The 18,703-nt window shown below is 36.7% G+C and overlaps 1 protein-coding gene across 1 annotated transcript in view; it reads right to left on the reverse strand.

Annotated features, from left to right (window-relative positions):
• Positions 1–18,703, reverse strand: part of FMNL2 (formin like 2) — a 421,529-nt gene that overhangs the window by 200,006 nt on the left and 202,820 nt on the right. Inside the window, exon 2 of the mRNA XM_044669873.1 lies at positions 8,259–8,342. Coding sequence (XP_044525808.1) covers positions 8,259–8,342 — 84 coding nt within the window. The remainder of the gene's footprint in view (positions 1–8,258; positions 8,343–18,703) is intronic.

Genomic DNA, 18,703 nt, shown 5'->3' on the forward strand with positions numbered 1-18,703 from the left:
TTAGACAGAGAGAAAGGGAGAAACAGAGAGATAGAGATAATCAATAGATGTACACAGATAGAGAGACAGAGAGACAGACAGAAAGACAGACAGACAGACAGATAGATAGATAGATAGATAGATAGATAGATGATAGATAGATAGATGATAGATAGACAGATAGATAGATACATAGATAGATAGATGATAGATAGATGATAGATAATAATATAGTAACATCTGCTGTAGGTAAATTTGATACAGATTAGTCACAAAGGTAGATGTTCAGTCATGTCTTGTCTTAATTCACAATTATTAATTAATTCTGTTGTCTAGTCTGTTAAACTATTACTTTGATGATTCGTTTCATTGTGTCCAGGGCTTATGGTTTCTATGGCCCTTCTTATGGTATGGATGAGGATACATTTGCTTAACTTCAAGTACCATCTTCATTTCAGGGAATGTAAATGAATCGATACAGGTTGCTACAGAAACATATACATATAAACACATTTCATAAATAGCTACATTAATTATTAAGAACTTTTCCTTCTTGTTAAGATCTTTGTGTACTGAGAGGTTATCCCCTACATCCCACAGAATTTGAAATAGTATTTCAATGTAGGGGCAGCTGGGTGGCTCAGTGGATTGAGAGCCAGACCTAGAGACTGGAGGTCCTAGATTCAAATCTGGCCTCAGATACTTCCTAGCTATGTGACCTTGGGCAAGTCACTTGACCCCTATTGCCCACCCTTACCACTCCTGGGCCAAGGATGGTCCCTAGCCCGGATGAAAAAGGAGGAGGGTTGGGCGTGGGGCTAGCAACCCCACCCTGTAAAAACTACATCTGCTAAAGAAACTGCAACCTAAAGTAGGGGCAGAGCTAGCCACTAGCTCAGTGGATTGAGAGCCAGGCCTAGAGACGAAAGGTCCTAGGTTCAAATCCGGGCTCAGACACTTCCCAGCTGGGTGACCCTGAGCCACTGTGTGACCCATTGCCTACTGGTTGTGGCCCTATGCTCCTAGAATGGAGTCCCAGGATAAATAAAATAATAAAATATATAAATTTCGATGTAGGAGAAAATGTATAAACACCTTTGATTCTCACTTGAGAAAATATGGCAAAAGCTAGATTCCTGGCACTACTGAACTTCACGAATATCTCTTAGGCTAGGAGGGACCTTAGAAGTCATGTAGGGTGACACAGAGGAAAAAGTATCTTGAATATGGATTGGAACCCAAGTATTCCTGATTCCAAGTCCAGCACTATCCACTATACTACACTGCCTCCTAAACAGCAACTAACTAGAATGCATTAAGTGTTAATTGACTCTGGCTTTCACCCCCAACACGTCCTAAGGGCTCCCTTCTGTTTTTCCAATAATAATTTCATAAATAAGTGTTCATCTGGTTCCAAGTGTTCCCACAGCACTTTGTACAAGAGATAACAAAGACCCTTGGTTGCTCAGTGAATAGAACACTGGGCCTGGAGGCAGGAAGGCCTGAGTTCAAATTTGACCTCAGAGACTTAATAGTTGTATTGGGCAAGTCATTTCACCTCTGTCTGCTTCATTTTTTTCATCTATAAAATGGAAATTAGGAGAGAAAATGGAAAAGCACTTGCCACCGTGTAAGGATCAGATGAAATAATCTCTGTAAAGTAAATAGCATTTTAACTAATGCATAGCAGGTACTTAACAGACATTTGTTCCCTTCCCTGTTGCCCTGCTTTGCTAATCTTGAAAAAAATCAAGAAACATTCCAATCTCATGCTCTCATTCCCCTTATCCAATTATGGCATGCAAAGATTGCATGGCTTTGACCTGCAAGCAGAAGTAGTAGATAACAACTTGATTCCCACTAATAACCATCCTAGATTCCCGAAAAAGCAAGATGCATCTCTTAATACATGTCAGAGATGGTAGTTTTCCTTTACGAAGAATAGAAGGATGATAAACTGTCTTCAAGACTTGTTGTTCCAACCTCCCAATCTGCGAACTACCACAATGATACCCCAATATAGGCCAGCCTAGAGCACCTCATTCCTATTTCCAGTCAAATATAAAAAATATTCTTTGATACATTTTTTTCTTGGATATGCAGGCCTTGTGTGTAGCCTTTCTTTTGTCTTCTCAAGCACAGTCACCACATAATCACTCTTTGGAAGAAGCACTTAACTCCAAATGAAGAAACTGAAATGGATAGAGGAAACAGGCCAAATTTCCTGTTTTTAACTTCTCAAATTCAATAGAGCCGTAATTCTAATTTCTATATTGACTGGCTCTACTTTAAAAACAGACAAGTTGGGCTCCCAAAAGCACCGGCTTAAAAATGCCCACTTCCTACTCAAAAACCTTCAGTAGTTCACTATTACCTCGAGAACAAAATACAAACTCCTCTAGCCCTCTGTAATCTGGCTCCAAACTGTTTTCCCAGCCTTATTTCTCTAGGTCCTCTCATAGTTTACATTCCAGAAAAACTGAACTATTAGCTTTTGTCTAATCTTGCTCTAAAGACTCTACCTCCAGGCATTTGTGCTAGTCTTCTCTCCTCCCTTCCCATTCCTTCTTCTCCTCCCTTCTTCCTCTCCTCTGCCCCCTAATCTCTCTCAGAATATACTCTACAGAGGGCAGCTGGGTAGCTCAGTGGATAGAAAGCCAGATCTAGAGATGGGAGGTCCTAGGTTCAAATCTGGCCTCAGACACTTGCCAGCTGTGTTACCCTGCGCAAGTCACTTAAACCTCATTGCCTAGCCCTTACCACTCTTCTACCTTGGAGACGGTACCCAGTATTGACTCCAAGACGGAAGGTAAAGGTTAAAAAAAATTTTTTTTTTAAAGAATATATGCTACGTCTGTAGAAATTCTCTTCCTTCAATACCTGGATGGCATGCCTTCTCTTTAATGAAGTCTTCCCATCCCTAATAAAAAGTGATCTCAAATTTTCTTAGAGCAGTATGCCTAGATCTTTACCCCTTATTACACTTTATCTTGCATTACACTTATAACATATACCGACTTTCTACCTAAAAAAAGACCACACAAAGGATGCAGGGACCATGTCCCTTTTTATCTTTCTATCTTCAGCTCCTAGAAGAGTACCTTATATGTTGTAGGTGACTAATAAATGTTGTTGGATGGAACTGCACTAAACTGAATTAATAGAACAGAATGAGCTAACTAATTATAGGTACATTATGGTATTATTACAGATATAAACTAAGGTAAGACATGGAGAGGAGAAAACAACATAAGCGCCTGCCAAGGCCACTGCTACAAAGAGATTATAGGCAATGAAAACACAAAAGCAGATACCCACAGCATATGTTTTCATCGTGACTGAGTGTCAGTAATCACTGTCAGATGACACGAGCCTGGAACAGCAGTCTCCAAACCAAGGAAAACTGCTCAACTGATGCTGTGTGTGTCAACAAGGCTGCTGATGAGAGAGTGAAAGAAAAAGCATTCTTTTCTGACTTGTTCTGTCCAAGTCTGAAGATGACACAGCAGTGTGGAAAATGAATGAAAACTCCAGTGATTTATGCTGACCCAACTATTCACTGAAGACTTAAGAAATCTGAGCGGTTAGATCCACTGAAATATTAGATAGTTTACTCTTTTGCATTAATTTTCAAAAGTGGGGACTAAAGATTGTCTAGCATTAGCATGTGCTTTGTGGAATTTACAAAATGGAGTCTAGCTACAATAAACTATCCATGAAGACACTTTCTAGGCATGTGATAGCTCTCAGAAAATGGTCCAAGGTATCTAGAATTCAATAAAAGCATTAATTGACAATGAGAGGTATCTTACCAACACTTATTCATATGTCTCTAATTTTTTTTAAAGTGAAAAATCCACAAATGGCACAAAGTAGATTAAATGTTATTTTTCTGAAGTGAAACCTGAGTGGTTTTTTCACTAACAGAAAATTATGTATTTAATGATATAAAGCTGTTTTTCAATTAATGCATTTTCTGTATTTCTTCCTTCTCCTCCCCCGCCCCCTGCATAATTAAATCCAACAGTTCAAGTCCAACCTTGTGTAATAACTCTTGCATGATGGCTATATTACATATACCATTCATATTGACATTTAATGCATTGATCATGAATTGCCTATATGTCGGAGAGGCAACAAAGAAGTGTGGAAGACAGTGGAGTTGTCAGAAATATCTTTTAAGTTAGAGGATCAAGTATAGCCTCTAACATATATTTTCTATGTGAACCCTAGACAAGTCACTGAATTTCTCAATGCCCTTCAGGCCACTCTATTATAAATACTCTAAATTGCAGAATATTCACTAATTTACTTCGGCAGAATTTCCTCATTTATGATGTTGATGATGATGATGATGATAAACAAACAATAACGAAATCCCAAATCCATTTCTCTCCCCTCTCTCTTCTGAAAAACAAACTGTTTTCTAGTTTATGTCTTACTTACTGTCTCCAACTTGGTTATAAAATCTTAGAGTAGGGGTCGGCAACCTTTTTGGCCCTGAGAGCCATAAACGCCACATTTTTTAAAATGTAATTTCTTGAGAACCGTACAGTGCCCACAGTGCGCGCTCCTGTAACAGCACCTGAAAAAAAATTGACTTTATGGCTCCTGCAGAAAGAGCCATATCTGGCCCTCAAAAGAGCCAGATATGGCTTGAGAGCCATATGTTGCTGACCCCTGTTTTAGAGAGTAGGCAGCATGGTTTATTAAGAGAATTGTTAGGATTTGGAATTAAGGGACCTCGTTTCACATTTCAGTTCAACTACTTACTATCTCTAAAATGAGAGGGCAAGGTCAGACTAAATATTCTCTATGATTTCTTGGTTTCTTTCTTCCCTCCTACCTTCCCTTCTTTTTCTCTCTTAAACAAAAAAACCCTTTATCTTCTCTCTTAAAATCAATACTAAGTATTAGCTCAAAGGCAGAAGGTCAGTAAGGATTAGGCACATAGGGTTAGGTAACTTACCCATGGTTGCACATTTAGGAAGGGTATGGGGTCAGATCTGAACCAAGGACCTCTCTTTTTCTAGGTCTGACCATCTATACAACAAACCATCTGGCTGCTCCTAAACCTTTTTTTTTTTCCCCTTAAACCCTTACCTTTCCTCTTAGTATCAGTTCTAAGACAAAAGATAGGGAAGGGCTAGGCAATTAGGTTTAAGTGACTTGCCCAGGGTCACAGTGCTAGGAAATATCTGAGGCCACATTTGAATCCTGGTCCTTTCAATGTCAGGCCTGATCTATCCACTGTACTATCTAGCTGCCTTTTCTATTGTCCCTTTCAACTCTAAATCCATGATCCTAAAATGACTGTATTATTATGAAAACTCAAAGGACAACAACTAGCAGCAAGGCAGAGTTTTTTATGCAGGTGACAGGGGAAAAATATTTCTGTGGAAACTTCATTATCAGAGATGTTCATTTGAAATAAAGGGCATGACTTTGTTAGCCCCATAATGTATCATATTTACATTAAACCTTTTGATTTTTGCTATTTCCTATCTGTTGAGTTTCTTTTTTATTTTGACTATTCCATGTCTGCTAAGAGAAAAGAATATCAAGGTCATTGCAATTCATTCATCCAATTTCTAAAGCACTCAAATTTTAATGTAGGCACCCTACGGATTCACTTCTGCTCTCAGATTACAATGTTGTTGTCTAAAAATCAAATAGCCTTTAACAGGATGTCATATTTTGTTTATGTGTACCTTGCATGTACACTCTACAAATTAGATCTGAATTTAATTTAATTTCATCATCTGCCAAGTAAATAAACAAGCCAAATACTTGTGCACCAACCAATACAAAGGAATCCATATAGGGTTCCTCATATAAATTACAAGTAAAAATAATGGTCTATTTTTTCTTCCAAGGAAATAGATAAGAAAATATGCCACTTGTTATAAAGTTTTGCAGGCCTGAATGTTTGTGCTTATATTTTTAAGCTCTGTTTGTCCTTCATTAATTCAATTCAGTAGCCATATAAATGGGCAGCTACATGGTAAAATGGAAGGAGGGCTGGGCCTGAAGCCAAGAATGCTTGAGTTCATATCTGGTCTCAGATACTTCCTAGCTGTGTGACCCTGGACAAGTCACTTCACCCTGTTTGCCTCAGTTCCTTTATCTATAAAATGAGCTGGAGAAGGAAATAGTAAACCACTCCAGTATTTTTTCCAGGAATATACTCCATAAAGGGGTTGTGAAAGAGTCAACTATGACTGAAAACAACTAAAAAAAATAATCCTTTAAATACCTAGTACATGCAAGGCACAATAACTTTTTTTTTAATTTTTAAAAAAATTTAAAATTTTTTCCATGGTTATATGATTCATGATTTCTTCCTCCCTTCATCCTCCCCACTCCCTGAGTTGACAAGCAATTCCACTGGGTTATATATAAGTCCTGGGTTCAAATATGGCTCTAAACCATTCCTAAAAGTGTGATTCTGGGCAAGTCACTTAACCCTAATTGCCTAGCCCTTATTGATCTTCTACTTAGTTCATCTACCATCCAACATTTACTAATGTCTTTCATTCAATAACTGAGCTACTATTGCCTGCTAGGTCCAAGTGGCCATAAAAGGTGAATAAGATGGTCTCTTCTCCAAAAAGGCTTATCATTTTAGACGGGAAATAAGAACTCAGAGGAAAAAAAAGGAGAAAAAAGGCTTATCATTTTAGATGGGAAATAAGAACTCAGAGGAAAAAAAAGGAGAAAGGGGGAGAGAGGAGAAGGAGAAGGAGAAAGAGAAGAAGGAAGAGCAGTAGCTAGCAATCATATAGCATCTTAGGGTTCGTAAAGTTCTTTTCAAATATCTCCTTTTGTATTCATAATAACCTTGGGGAGGTGAAGTTGTAATTCCCCCTTTTTACAGATGAGAAAACTAATGTAAACACAGGCTAAGTTACTTGATCAGATCACATAGCTAGAAAATATCTAGGGAAGTATTTGAACTCAGGTCTTCCTGATTCCACGTCTGGCACTTTCTCCACTCATGACCTAACTCAACACTAGAACCATCTAACAATAACACAAAGAAAGTATGAGATAAATATCAGATGAAAGGTAGGAAGTTCACAAAGTGGGAGTATAGTAAATATGTTTGTTACTCTAGAAATGCTTTTATTTTTGACAGAATCCATGATTTTATCAGTAGAAGGTGTTGTCAGATACACTATGAGGTTGAGTGACTTGCCCAGGGTCACATAGCTTGTATGTGTAACAGATGGTATTTGAACCCAATTCTTCCTGTCTCCAAGGCCAGCTATACTGCAGAAACATATACTATAGACATTCAGCTGAACAAACATTAATATTGTGCTAAGCACTGGTGATACAGAAATAAGAAAAAAAGCCCCTTCCCTCAATAAACTTCTATTCTATTTTTGCATGATAAATACCAGCTGATTCAAAAGTAGAGTATGAACATTTTCACTCTTTCCCCTTATTACATACTACTTTATTACACATACAGAAGCAGGGGAAAAATTCTCTTTTCAAAGGAAGAATGTTATAGGAATTTATTTATTTAGATTTGTTTATTATTTAAGTCACTCCTATATACCAGAGAATGCATGATTACCACTCATGAAACATGAAACCTTTATTATTATTATTATTATTATTTACTTTCCTTTGGCATTCTATCCTCAAAAGAAAAACTCAGGGAAATGATCTAGGGAGCTTTTGGGGACTATCATTTTGCTCCCCAGACAGGGTGTAAGTACTTTGTGTAATAGAGCTATCCAGCTTTAGTGTGGTACCCCATCAACCAGTAAGATAATTTCCTCCAGAAAGCTTTTAACAATCCAATAACTGACCAGTCCCTACAAACAAGTGCCAAAAATTCCATAGGTTGGTGGTGAAGAAATATTGGCGGTAAAGATTTATTCTATTCATAAAGCATAAATAACTCTTATTAGCTATGTAGAACTGTAGACTCACACAACGGGGACTGTCAGAGCCCTTAGAGAGCAACTTGTCCAATCCTCTCATTTCACAAATGAGGAAACTGAATAACAAAGTGGTTACTCAAAAGCTGACATAACCACTAGCTCAGGTTACCCAGGAAGTAAGTAACAAGTAAAAACATCTAGAAACCAAAGCCAGGCAAAAAAGAAATGTTATCTTCCACATTTTCACAAGTCAAGACCAAAAAGTCATAACAAGAATTCATGCTTCCCTTGATGTATCATTGATACATGCAAACAATGAGGGTACATGGCTCTCTCCTTTCTCTTCCTTTCCTGACAAGAAAACACAAAGCTGTTCCTTACCTGATCACAAATCAGTTCCCATTTCTTCTCGTTGTCATATTGGCGTAGTAACCTGGCTTTGTCAGGAGGTAGGTTCATTGCATTCTGCAAAGAAAGGGAAAACATGCTTCAGATACCACAACAGACTAAAGGGTCAGACGTGCAGACCAAAATAACACGACTGCGGTTGTTTAATTTTTTTTCCTTTGAATTCCTGGCAACTGAGTCTACCCAAAGCACCCCTCCCTGACAAGGAGCCATTTAAGCATCAAATGGCCTCAAAGGGAAACAAAGAAATCCCAGAAACACAATGTTAGGACATTTGAGGAGAACTGGTTTGGAGAAAGAGCCAGATGTTTCATATAATGGAAATGAAAAATTCCTTTTAAACAGTCAGCTTTGCCACTGGTCATTAGAATGTTAACCTTTGTCGTGCTAATGGAATAAGTCCAGTCTTATGAGAATGTGACTGCCACACATAAAGGCAATCACTAAAGGAAATAATAGCAATAAAAAAATAAAGTAACATTTAAAGAGAAACATAAGAAAAAATTTGACTAAGAAAATTACTGAAAATGCATCATCTCCCACATACATGAAAATTTTGCTATTAAAAAAATATATGGGCTGGTCATAAAGGGAGAATGAGGGATAACTGATGGACAGTCCAACTGATGGACAGGCTCCACTGAAATGTATTCAATGTCAAGAGAATGAAAGGAAATCCTCAGTATGTTGGATGGAATCCCAGTGACAGATCTATGGAAGAACATGGAGAAGGGTTGCACAGGTTGAGTATCATTTGGTGAAAGTATCCACATCACTGAGATCACAAAGTCATTGGTGAATGAAAATATTTCCTTTAGAATGAATGCCAAAAGAAACTGGTACTATTCTCTGCTCCATTAATGAGGAGGGCTTACAATGGGAATCAGTCTACATACTTAAAGAAATGTACACAAACGCTGCTTTTATACAATGATATTGACGCAAGCTCCCACTCCTCTACCTCTATCAGTCAGATTGATGTTTTCTAATGGTACTGACAGCTTGGCACAGATCCATTCATAACTTGGCCTAGTCCTTCTCACATATTTTCAAAAGAGCAGGATCATACTGAAACTGCAGACTCTGGCTAGACATAGAAAACCTCAATCACTTTATCTTTCTGGGATTTAGATTCTCATCTGTAAAAAGAAGGTGAATTTGGTAGTCTCAAAGAATATTTCTAGTTCTAGATCAGTGGTTTTTATCCTAGGTTCTATTAAGTGACTTGATAAATTATTTTGATAACTATATTTTAATGAATGTTTTCCTCTGTAATCTTATGTATTTTATTTTACACACTGGAAAACATTATGCTGAGAATAATTCAAACTGTCAAAAGAAACTGGCATGAAAATAAATCCTACTGGGCAACTGGGGGATAATTATAATGGGCAACAATGAATGCATGTTCTGATATGTTGCTAATAATAACACGTTCCTCACAAGAATCCTCTAAAGTAGGTAGCATAGGTTGTCTTATTCAGATGTTGCCAAATGCAGCATCTTTGTAATAACAACTAAAGCATCTACCTCTACTGAGAAATTGTTTGTCTCAAATCTATAGTCTACATAAATAATATATAACTTTATTTATATTGTAAATATATAAATTTATAGTGGTGATTCCTCTATGTTTTGTAGATCCCAAAGCCCTCCCAAATGGAAGCCTGTAGCTTCAATAAACCTAACATATCTGACTAGTATCTGGTAACTAAAATAAAAAGATATTTTATCTAAGAGATATCTTGCTAGGAGATTTACAGAACTATATGGAATTGTCCTGTGTAAAAAATGAAAGTACTCCAATCTTTACCAAACAATTTACCTCAAAGAATTAAGAATTACACTTTCCCCTAAGATAGACAGAAATGTGGTCTACATTACCTTTAAAAATGTAACTCCTCCTCTAATTAAAGACTGAATGATTTATTGGTTATCCTTTTAATATATTATGCTAACTTTCTCTCCACCCCCACCCCACCTTCAAACTGCAGAACTGCCATTTTCCAGATTGACTCAGGTTTAGGCCATTGCCAATTCCGTGACTGATTTTTTTTTCATGGTTGTTTTTTTTTTCCTTTAAATAGAATTTATACTCAAGTATCTTGGCTCCTCCCTCCCTTCCCCCACCATAGAAAGTATGACATCCAACAAAAAGATATACATGTATAAATTGTGACTTTTGTGTTTCAATTTTTCAGTTCATTCTCTGGAAGTGGACATTAACAAATTATTCTTCAAATATCAGTTCTGTAGCTGTATATAACGTTCTCTTGATTTTATACATTTCCCTCTTCATCGTCTCATATAGTTCTCTCCAAGTTTAAAAAAAAAACATTAACCTGCCCATAATTTCTTACAGCACAGTAGTATTCCATCACAATCATATACCACAATTTGTTCAGCTATTCCCCAAATGATGGACATCTAACTTTCTCTTTGCCACCACAAAGAGAGCGGCTATAAATATTTGGGGACTCATAGGTTCTTTGCCTTTTCCCCTGATATCCTTGGGAAACAGATCCAGTAATGGTATTGGTATGTTCAGTGTATACACGGTTTTATAAATCTTTGAGCATAATTCCAAATTGCTCCCCAAAATGGTGGATGTTTAGAATTCCAACAATAGTATATTAGTGTCATCTCATGTTTTGTTTTTTATGTTTTTCCAGATATAAATTTAATAATTGTTTTCTGACATTTTGCAATTTATGTTGTCTACCCTTCGTCTCACTCCCTTCTCCCTAAGCAGCAAGTAATATGATATAGACTGCATATGTGCTATCACGAAATACATAATTCCATGCTCAAGGACTAATCACTTATATAATCATTTTCTGTTTTCATTGAGAAAACAATTAAGAACTATTTGCACAGTATGTAGCTCATTCTATATAAAAGAAAAAAAGAAAGAAGATGGAGTGCAGAAAATGCTAGATTTGGAGTAAGATAACCTAGGCTCAGATTCCTGCTATACTACTTACTTGTGTGAGCTCTCTGACCCTCAGCTACAAAATGAAGGCAAAGGCTAGATGATCTCTGAGATCCCTCTCAGTTCTAAATCTGTGATTGCTGGGCAAAAGTACAGAATCTCAATATAGGTCCCAGGCTTCTTCTTAAAGCTTCTTTGAAATCTGCCTAACAATGCTAAATCAGACTTGGCAAGAAAGGTCTTATGACTGATAGAATGCCCATTTATAAATGGTGCCAAACAGTGCCATGCCCTAGTTCCTTCTCTCTTTTAACTTTTATCTAAACAATTAGCTTTCAGCATAATTTAAGGCATGTAGTTCCCCCAACCCCCCACTACAGCAAAGAGGAAGATAATGATTTTTAAATATTCTTTCCTTTAATATTCTAACAGTTTTACTGTCTCTGACTAAGTGAACCAACAACTTGGCCCAGTGGGTGAAGAGTGTTGTACTTGGACTCAGGAAGGCCTGAATGTGAATTCTGCCTTCATCTCTCACCAGCTGCTTAATCATGGGCAAGTTGACCTCAGCTTCCTCAGTAGACCTATATGGTACTTTCCCCCTCACAGAGATTTTTGTGAGGTTCAAGGAACCTGTCAGTAACAGGCTTTGTACCCTTGCTAGTGATTTTTAAATATCATTTATTAGAAGCTATCTGAAGATTCAATCAAACTTGTAGGTTAGATACTTTCAACAGTTCAGCAACATTTACACCCAAAGGAAAATTGTTGTACTTGGAAGAAGTTTTCAGTATTTAAACAAAGTCCACCCTGGATCACAATCATTAGCTAATTCCAGATTGTCAGGAAGAGCCAATCAGGATGCCATTGTATTTAGAAGCAGATGCTCCTAGTGTATGATACTAAGGTTCCTTTATTGATTGGATGATCTACTGATAATTCTTATCTTTAATTTTTCTGATTTCTCTTTTATGGTGTGGGACTTGGAGTACCCAACCAATTATAACATAAGGACTTAAAAATATTCGAAGCTCTTTTTGTAGGGAAATACAAATTCAACCTAATAGGCCACCCCTTTAGCCCCTTCCTCTTGTCTGTTTCCATGCTCAAATTAAGTAGGTTACCCCTCTCTATGGATGAGAATACTAGCTATACTTTTAAAATTTCAAAACATAATGACAACTCTTTACTCATGCCTAGCATCTAAATTATTTGGTTCTCATTTAAACCAGTAACTAGGACTTATCTAATCTAAAGGGAGGGACCTTTTAGAAAAGTCATTAAAAGAGTGAGATCCATCATCTGCCAAAAACTTATTTTATCTAAATGATAATTGAGAGATTATCTAATAGGCACAGTTATTCTTCCAGACGTTTTCAAAGTTTGGTCTTAGGAATTCTCAGAGACCTTGAGACTCTTAAAGGATCCATGAAATCAAAGTGATTTCTATCATAAAGTTAAGATGTTATTTGCCTACTAAAATACTGCTCCCTTTCCAAACCAAATATCTGTGTGAGGCCAGATTATCTTATATACTTAAACCAAAATAACAGATTGCAACAGATTGCATGCAGAAGCAGATATGAGAATTCATCTGTTTTCTATTAAGCCAAACATTAGAGAGATTCACAAAATATGTAAAATAATACCAGTCTTCTCACTAAATTTTTTTGTTTTGGAAAATATTGTTATTTTTCATAAAATTATGTTATTTCTGTTAATGTGTAATAATCTCATTGTTATTTTAAAATGAATTAAACATTTTAAACTTTTATGAGTTTTAATTTCTAATATAAAAATATTGATAGCTATAACCTATGTAAACAACAGCACCTTGAAATCCTCAATAATTTTAAAGATGGCAAAGAGGTCCTGAAGCAAAAGAGTTTTGAGACCCACTGTTCTAGATTCTCTAAGCCATAATCTTAATTAAATTAGAACACCAGCAATGACCCAGGACAGCTCTGAGGGATTTATGGTAAAGAATGCTACCTACATTCAGAGGAAGAACTGCAGGAGAGGAAACATATAAGAAAAACAACTGCTTGAACGCATGGGTCAGGGTGGACATGATTAAGGATGTGGACTCTAAACTACCACACCAATGCAACTACCAACAATTTGGAAATAGGTCTTGATCAAGGACACATGACAAAACCACTGGAAATGTGCATCGGCCATGGGTGGGGGGAGAGTGGGGGATGAAGGGGAAAGTAGGAGCATGAATCATGTAACCATGTTAAAAATGAATATTAATAAATGTTTAAATTTAAAAAAAAATTAGAACACCAGAAAGAAAAAAATTACCATGATCAAATTAACCCAGCCTCCTTACAGAAATTTCTCACTGAGTACTGATTTAATGTTATGCCTTTAACCTCTAGGGAGTGTATGTTTCTTATTGAAATAATATTTCATAACTTTTTCAAAACTATGCTTAAAGATATCCACTATATTACCAAAAGTTCCTATATGAAGAATCAGGTGGTAAATTTCCTCCTTGAACTTAGTTCCAGAAACAAGTTCTTCATCCTTTTTCTTTTACCATAATTATATTCTCTTTGTGTTATCCAGAAATTTGGATAATTGAAGACCTGCTATTATTTGTTTATACTTCATACCCTTACTTCTAAAAGAATTTGAAGAGACAAGAATAAGTAATGGGTAGAACTGGACAGAAAACAATAAAAACAAAACATATGGATCATCTAAAAAGAAGTAGAGAGAGTAGCTCTTGTAGGGGATGAGCTAATTGCTTATCAAAGCTGGGACACTAAATTTAGCACTCCCCAGTAGTTAAAGCAAAAGGATAATCTCCACATGTGAAGCTGTTTTTATAAATCTGGTGTTCTAGTTAGTATGTTGGGATGGATTAGCTCCAGGTTCTAGAGTCTCTGCATGTTCTATTGATGACCCTAAAGACTACTAAGGCCAAGGAAACTATGTGCTCTCTACTACCCTTCTTCATCAAATACCTTTATTTGCTTATGTGCAAACCTGAAGTCACTTTGGATACGTGAGGCTACTAGAAGATATGATTCCAGATAACTATGCCTTATTTAGAGTTCAAAATGTTCAGCAATATTACAAGGTAAACAGACTCGTGCATTGGCCTGGGAGCCTAACCACTATTAATAATTCTGACTTCCAGAGAAAATGTGTTCTGAGTTCTAAACCACTAAACAAATAGAATTTTGTCTCTTTCAAAGTTGAAGACTTCCTATATATATTTGCTTTCCTTCAAACAGGAAGATGATGATGTGTTACTATTGGAAATGAATGTTTTCTGAGTTATTTTTCCATTAGTGTTACTATATTTTATACAGATTAATCTAAACTCTGCTGTCCAGTTCCTCTTGAGACCAATGACACAAATTGTCCAGTCAGGATTACAAATTTAATTTAAGGAAGGCACAATAGAATGACGTTATCTGGTGCAAACAGGATCAAGCCCATAACCTTGGCTCCATTACTCCAAGTTACTACATTAATCAGAGAGAAGAGCATTCTTTTCAGATTGTAGCTTGCTGCCCAAGAAGAGAGAATAGCTTAAATATGGTCATAGAACCATTTAAAATTGCTCCCCATCTCTTGTACCCTGATTCCCTTTTATCACAGAACCTCACAATAATGCCAAGTAGCAACAAAAGTAAATAAATTGGCAAAGTATATATGATGCAAAAATGCTTTTCTGTTCATAATCCCTAATTTCAAAATGTTAAACATTAAGTCATCAGTTTCTGCAACAGTAGCTCTTCTACATGGCTACCTGTTCGGAGAAAAAGGGAAGGATGTAAAACTTTCAAAGAATATTGACTGGTAAGTTAAGGTAAAGCCCATGCCATAGAAAAAAATTGTTGCAAAACCCTCTGGCAAAAAGCCACACCTTTACCCATTCTGTACTATACTAAAGGAAGCTACTCAAAGGTTGGGACTAGTCAAGTGTGTACTAAATATAAACACTCAAGGTCAGCATCAAGTCTCATTTTAAGTTAAATAAGGGTAATGTTTTGACCTAAAATGTTTTGTCTTGAAGCTAAAGTACTTTGCTTATGTCTCTGGAGGCTAGGCCATTAGGAGCCTCCATGTAAGCAAAAGCCTTGTCATGGATTCAGAATACTCTGAGTGAAGCAAGAAAGAGGATCATAACTCTTACAGAAGAACATATCAACATATCAGATTATTATACTACCTATAGACCCACCTACCAACTAACATCCCTTTTGTCACTCAATGGAGCTAATCAGTACCTTTGGAGAGGGCAAGTCTTTAGACAAAACTACAATTCAAAGAATACTTATTTCTTAGAGCTTCATCATTTACTTTTCTGTGCCAGTGGCCACACAGTACCCTAAGTTTACACCTTGTGGTATCTTTGAGTCTTTATAACACTCTACCTAGATGTGCTCTCCTTTCTCCAAGGTTTCCCTGACCCTACTCTCTCAATCAATATCTACATATCCATTTCTATATATTTCCAATACATCACAGCAGCAAGAGGTAGAAAGAGAAAAAACATTTAAAATCACCCTAGACCAGATAAAATACTTAGGAATCTATCTACCAAAACAAACACAGCAATTATACGAAAACAACTACAAAAACACTTTCTAAACAATTGGAAAAACATTGATTGCTCATGGGTAGGACAAGCTAACATTATAAAAATGACCATCCTACCCATATTAATTTACTTATTTAGTGCCACCTATCAAACTACCAAAAAAAATTTTTGCTGAATTAGAAAAGAAACTATAGCAAAATTCATTTGGAAGAACAAAAGGTCAAGAAGGGAAATAATGAAATAATGAAAAAAAAACTGTGAAGGAAGGTGGCCTAGCAGTACTAGATATTAAACTATACTATAAAGCAGTGATCATCAAAACAATAAGGTACTGGCTAAGAGACAGAAGGGAGGATCAGTGGAATAGACTTGGGGTAAGTGATATCAGCAAGACAGTCTATATAAACCCAAAGAGCCCAACTTTGGGGACAAAAATCTACTATTTGACAAAAACTGCTGGGAAAATTGGAAAACAATATCGGAGAGATTAGGTTTAGATCAACATCTCACACCCTACACCAAGATAAATTCAGAATGGGTAAATGACTTGAATATAAAGAAGGAAAATATAAGAAAATTAGGTGAACACAGAATAGTATATTTGTCAGATCTCTGGGAAAGGAAAGATTTTAAAACCAAGCAAGAGTTAGAAAAAATTACAAAATATAAAATAAATAATTTCTATTACATTAAATTAAAAAGTTTTGTACAAACAAAAACAATGCAATAAAAATGAGAAGGGAAACAACAAACTGGGAAAAATCTTTATAACAAAAAATGCTGACAGAGGTCTAATTACTCAAATATACAAGTAGCTAAAACAATTATTCAAAAAAATCAAGTCATTCCCCATTATCCATGGATAAATGGGCAAGGGACATGAATAGGCAATTTTCAGATAAAGAAATCAAAACTATCAATAAGCACATGAGAAAGTGTTCTAAATCTCTAATAATTAGAGAAATGCAAATCAAAACAACTCTGAGGTATCACCTCACACCCAGCAGACTAGCTAAAATGACAGCAGGGGAGAGTAATGAATGTTGGAGGGGATGTGGCAAAATTGGGACATTAATGCACTGCTGGTGGAGTTGTGAATTGATCCAACCATTCTGGAAGGCAATTTGGTACTATGCCCAAGGAGCGCTAAATGATTGCCTGCCCTTTGATCCAGACATACCATTGCTGGATTTGTACCCCAAAGAGATCATAGGGAAAAAGACATGTACAAAAATATTTATGGCCGCGCTCTTTGTGGTAGCAAAAAAGTAGAAAACAAGGGTATGCCCGTCAATGGCTGAACAAATTGTGGTATCTGTTGGTGATGGAATACTATTGTGCTCAAAGGAATAATAAACTGGAGGAATTCCATGTGAACTAGAATGATCTCCAGGAATTGATGCAAAATGAAAGGCGCAGAACCAGGAGAACATTATATACAGAGACTTATACACTGTGGTAAATCGAATGTAATGGACTTCTGTACTAGTAGCTATGCAATGACCAAGGACAATTATGAGGGATTTATGGAAAAGAACGTTACCCACATTCAGAGGAAGAACTATAGGAGTGGAAACACAGAAGAAAAACAATTGCTTGAACACATGGTTTGGTGCAGACATGATTTGGGAAGTAAACTCTAAACGACCAGCCTAGTATACCATGCAATAATATGGAAATAGGTCTTGATAGATGACACATGAAGAAACCAGTGGAAATGTGCAGTGGCTACGGGGGGAAAAGAGGGGAGGAGTTTGGGGGATGGGGGGTGGGAGAGAATAAGAACATGAATCATGGAACCCTGGAAAAAATTTTTCTTAAAAAAATCTGTTGCTTCAGAGATCTGCTAAGTACTTACTTGGGTGATGAGAGCCATTGTGTTGACCTAATTGTTGTATGCCTGGGAAACCAGGACAGTATTCCGGCAAACATACCAGTGCCATGCCAGGAAACTGAATTGTTTCTATTTTAATTAGAATTCCCTTGAATTGAATGTCCTGAAAGGGTTCTAAAAATCACCTAGTAAGACAAGATTCCAGACACTAAGGTCTTTTCTTGAACTGAACTGTCAAGAATTCAAACTCTACTGCAGAATGTGCAGCTACAATGGACTGGCCATGTTGTTTGAAGCCAAACATATATTTGCCTAAAAGTCTATTTTACAGAAAATTCACATAAGGCAAGCCCTCACACTGAGGTCTGAATAAGAGATACAAGAAAACTTTTAAGGTTTCTCTAAAGAACTTTGGTAACAATTGTGAGAAATGGGAAACATTGGCATCAGACCATCCAGCATGGCTTGCTTGCATCAAAATGAGGCACTGTGCTCTATAAGCAAAACATGGGACCATGCAGTAGCTCAAAAGAAATGTGAGATCTGCAAATTTAGACATCACCATCCCAAATGGTCATATGGGCTATTTGTGCCTAACCTGTGTGGTAAAGTAGAGCCTTCTACACTCATGTAGGTCTGATCACCCACAGAGGGACACACTGAACATTGACCCAATAGCGTAATGCCATTTTGGTTCCCTTCAAGTATGAAAGACAACAATGTTAAACCCTCTCTGATGGCACACTGGCATATTAATAGCAGTTTTAACCCAAAGGAATGACAACAATTGTAGGAAATTCAGGAACCAGTGAGGAGGTATTTTGTGACAGGTAAGTCTGTCAGCACCCTATGGGAAAAGGGCTGTTTAAACATCTACGCAAATGAGAGGTTATAACTTGACCTTTAAGAAGTAACTGGCCCTGTGGTCATTGGTTGCATTCTAAGGAGGAACACCAGCTGGGTGATTTAATAGAATAATCTGTCCATTTTGACTTTATGATATAGGTAAATTATACCACCTGGAGTTTGTCAGGGAATTGAGAAGGATATAGTACTTTCTTTGGTTCCACTGATCTAGCAGGGGATCT

Source organism: Gracilinanus agilis, chromosome 3 (genome assembly GCF_016433145.1).
Source record: "Gracilinanus agilis isolate LMUSP501 chromosome 3, AgileGrace, whole genome shotgun sequence".
NCBI lineage: Eukaryota > Metazoa > Chordata > Mammalia > Didelphimorphia > Didelphidae > Gracilinanus > Gracilinanus agilis.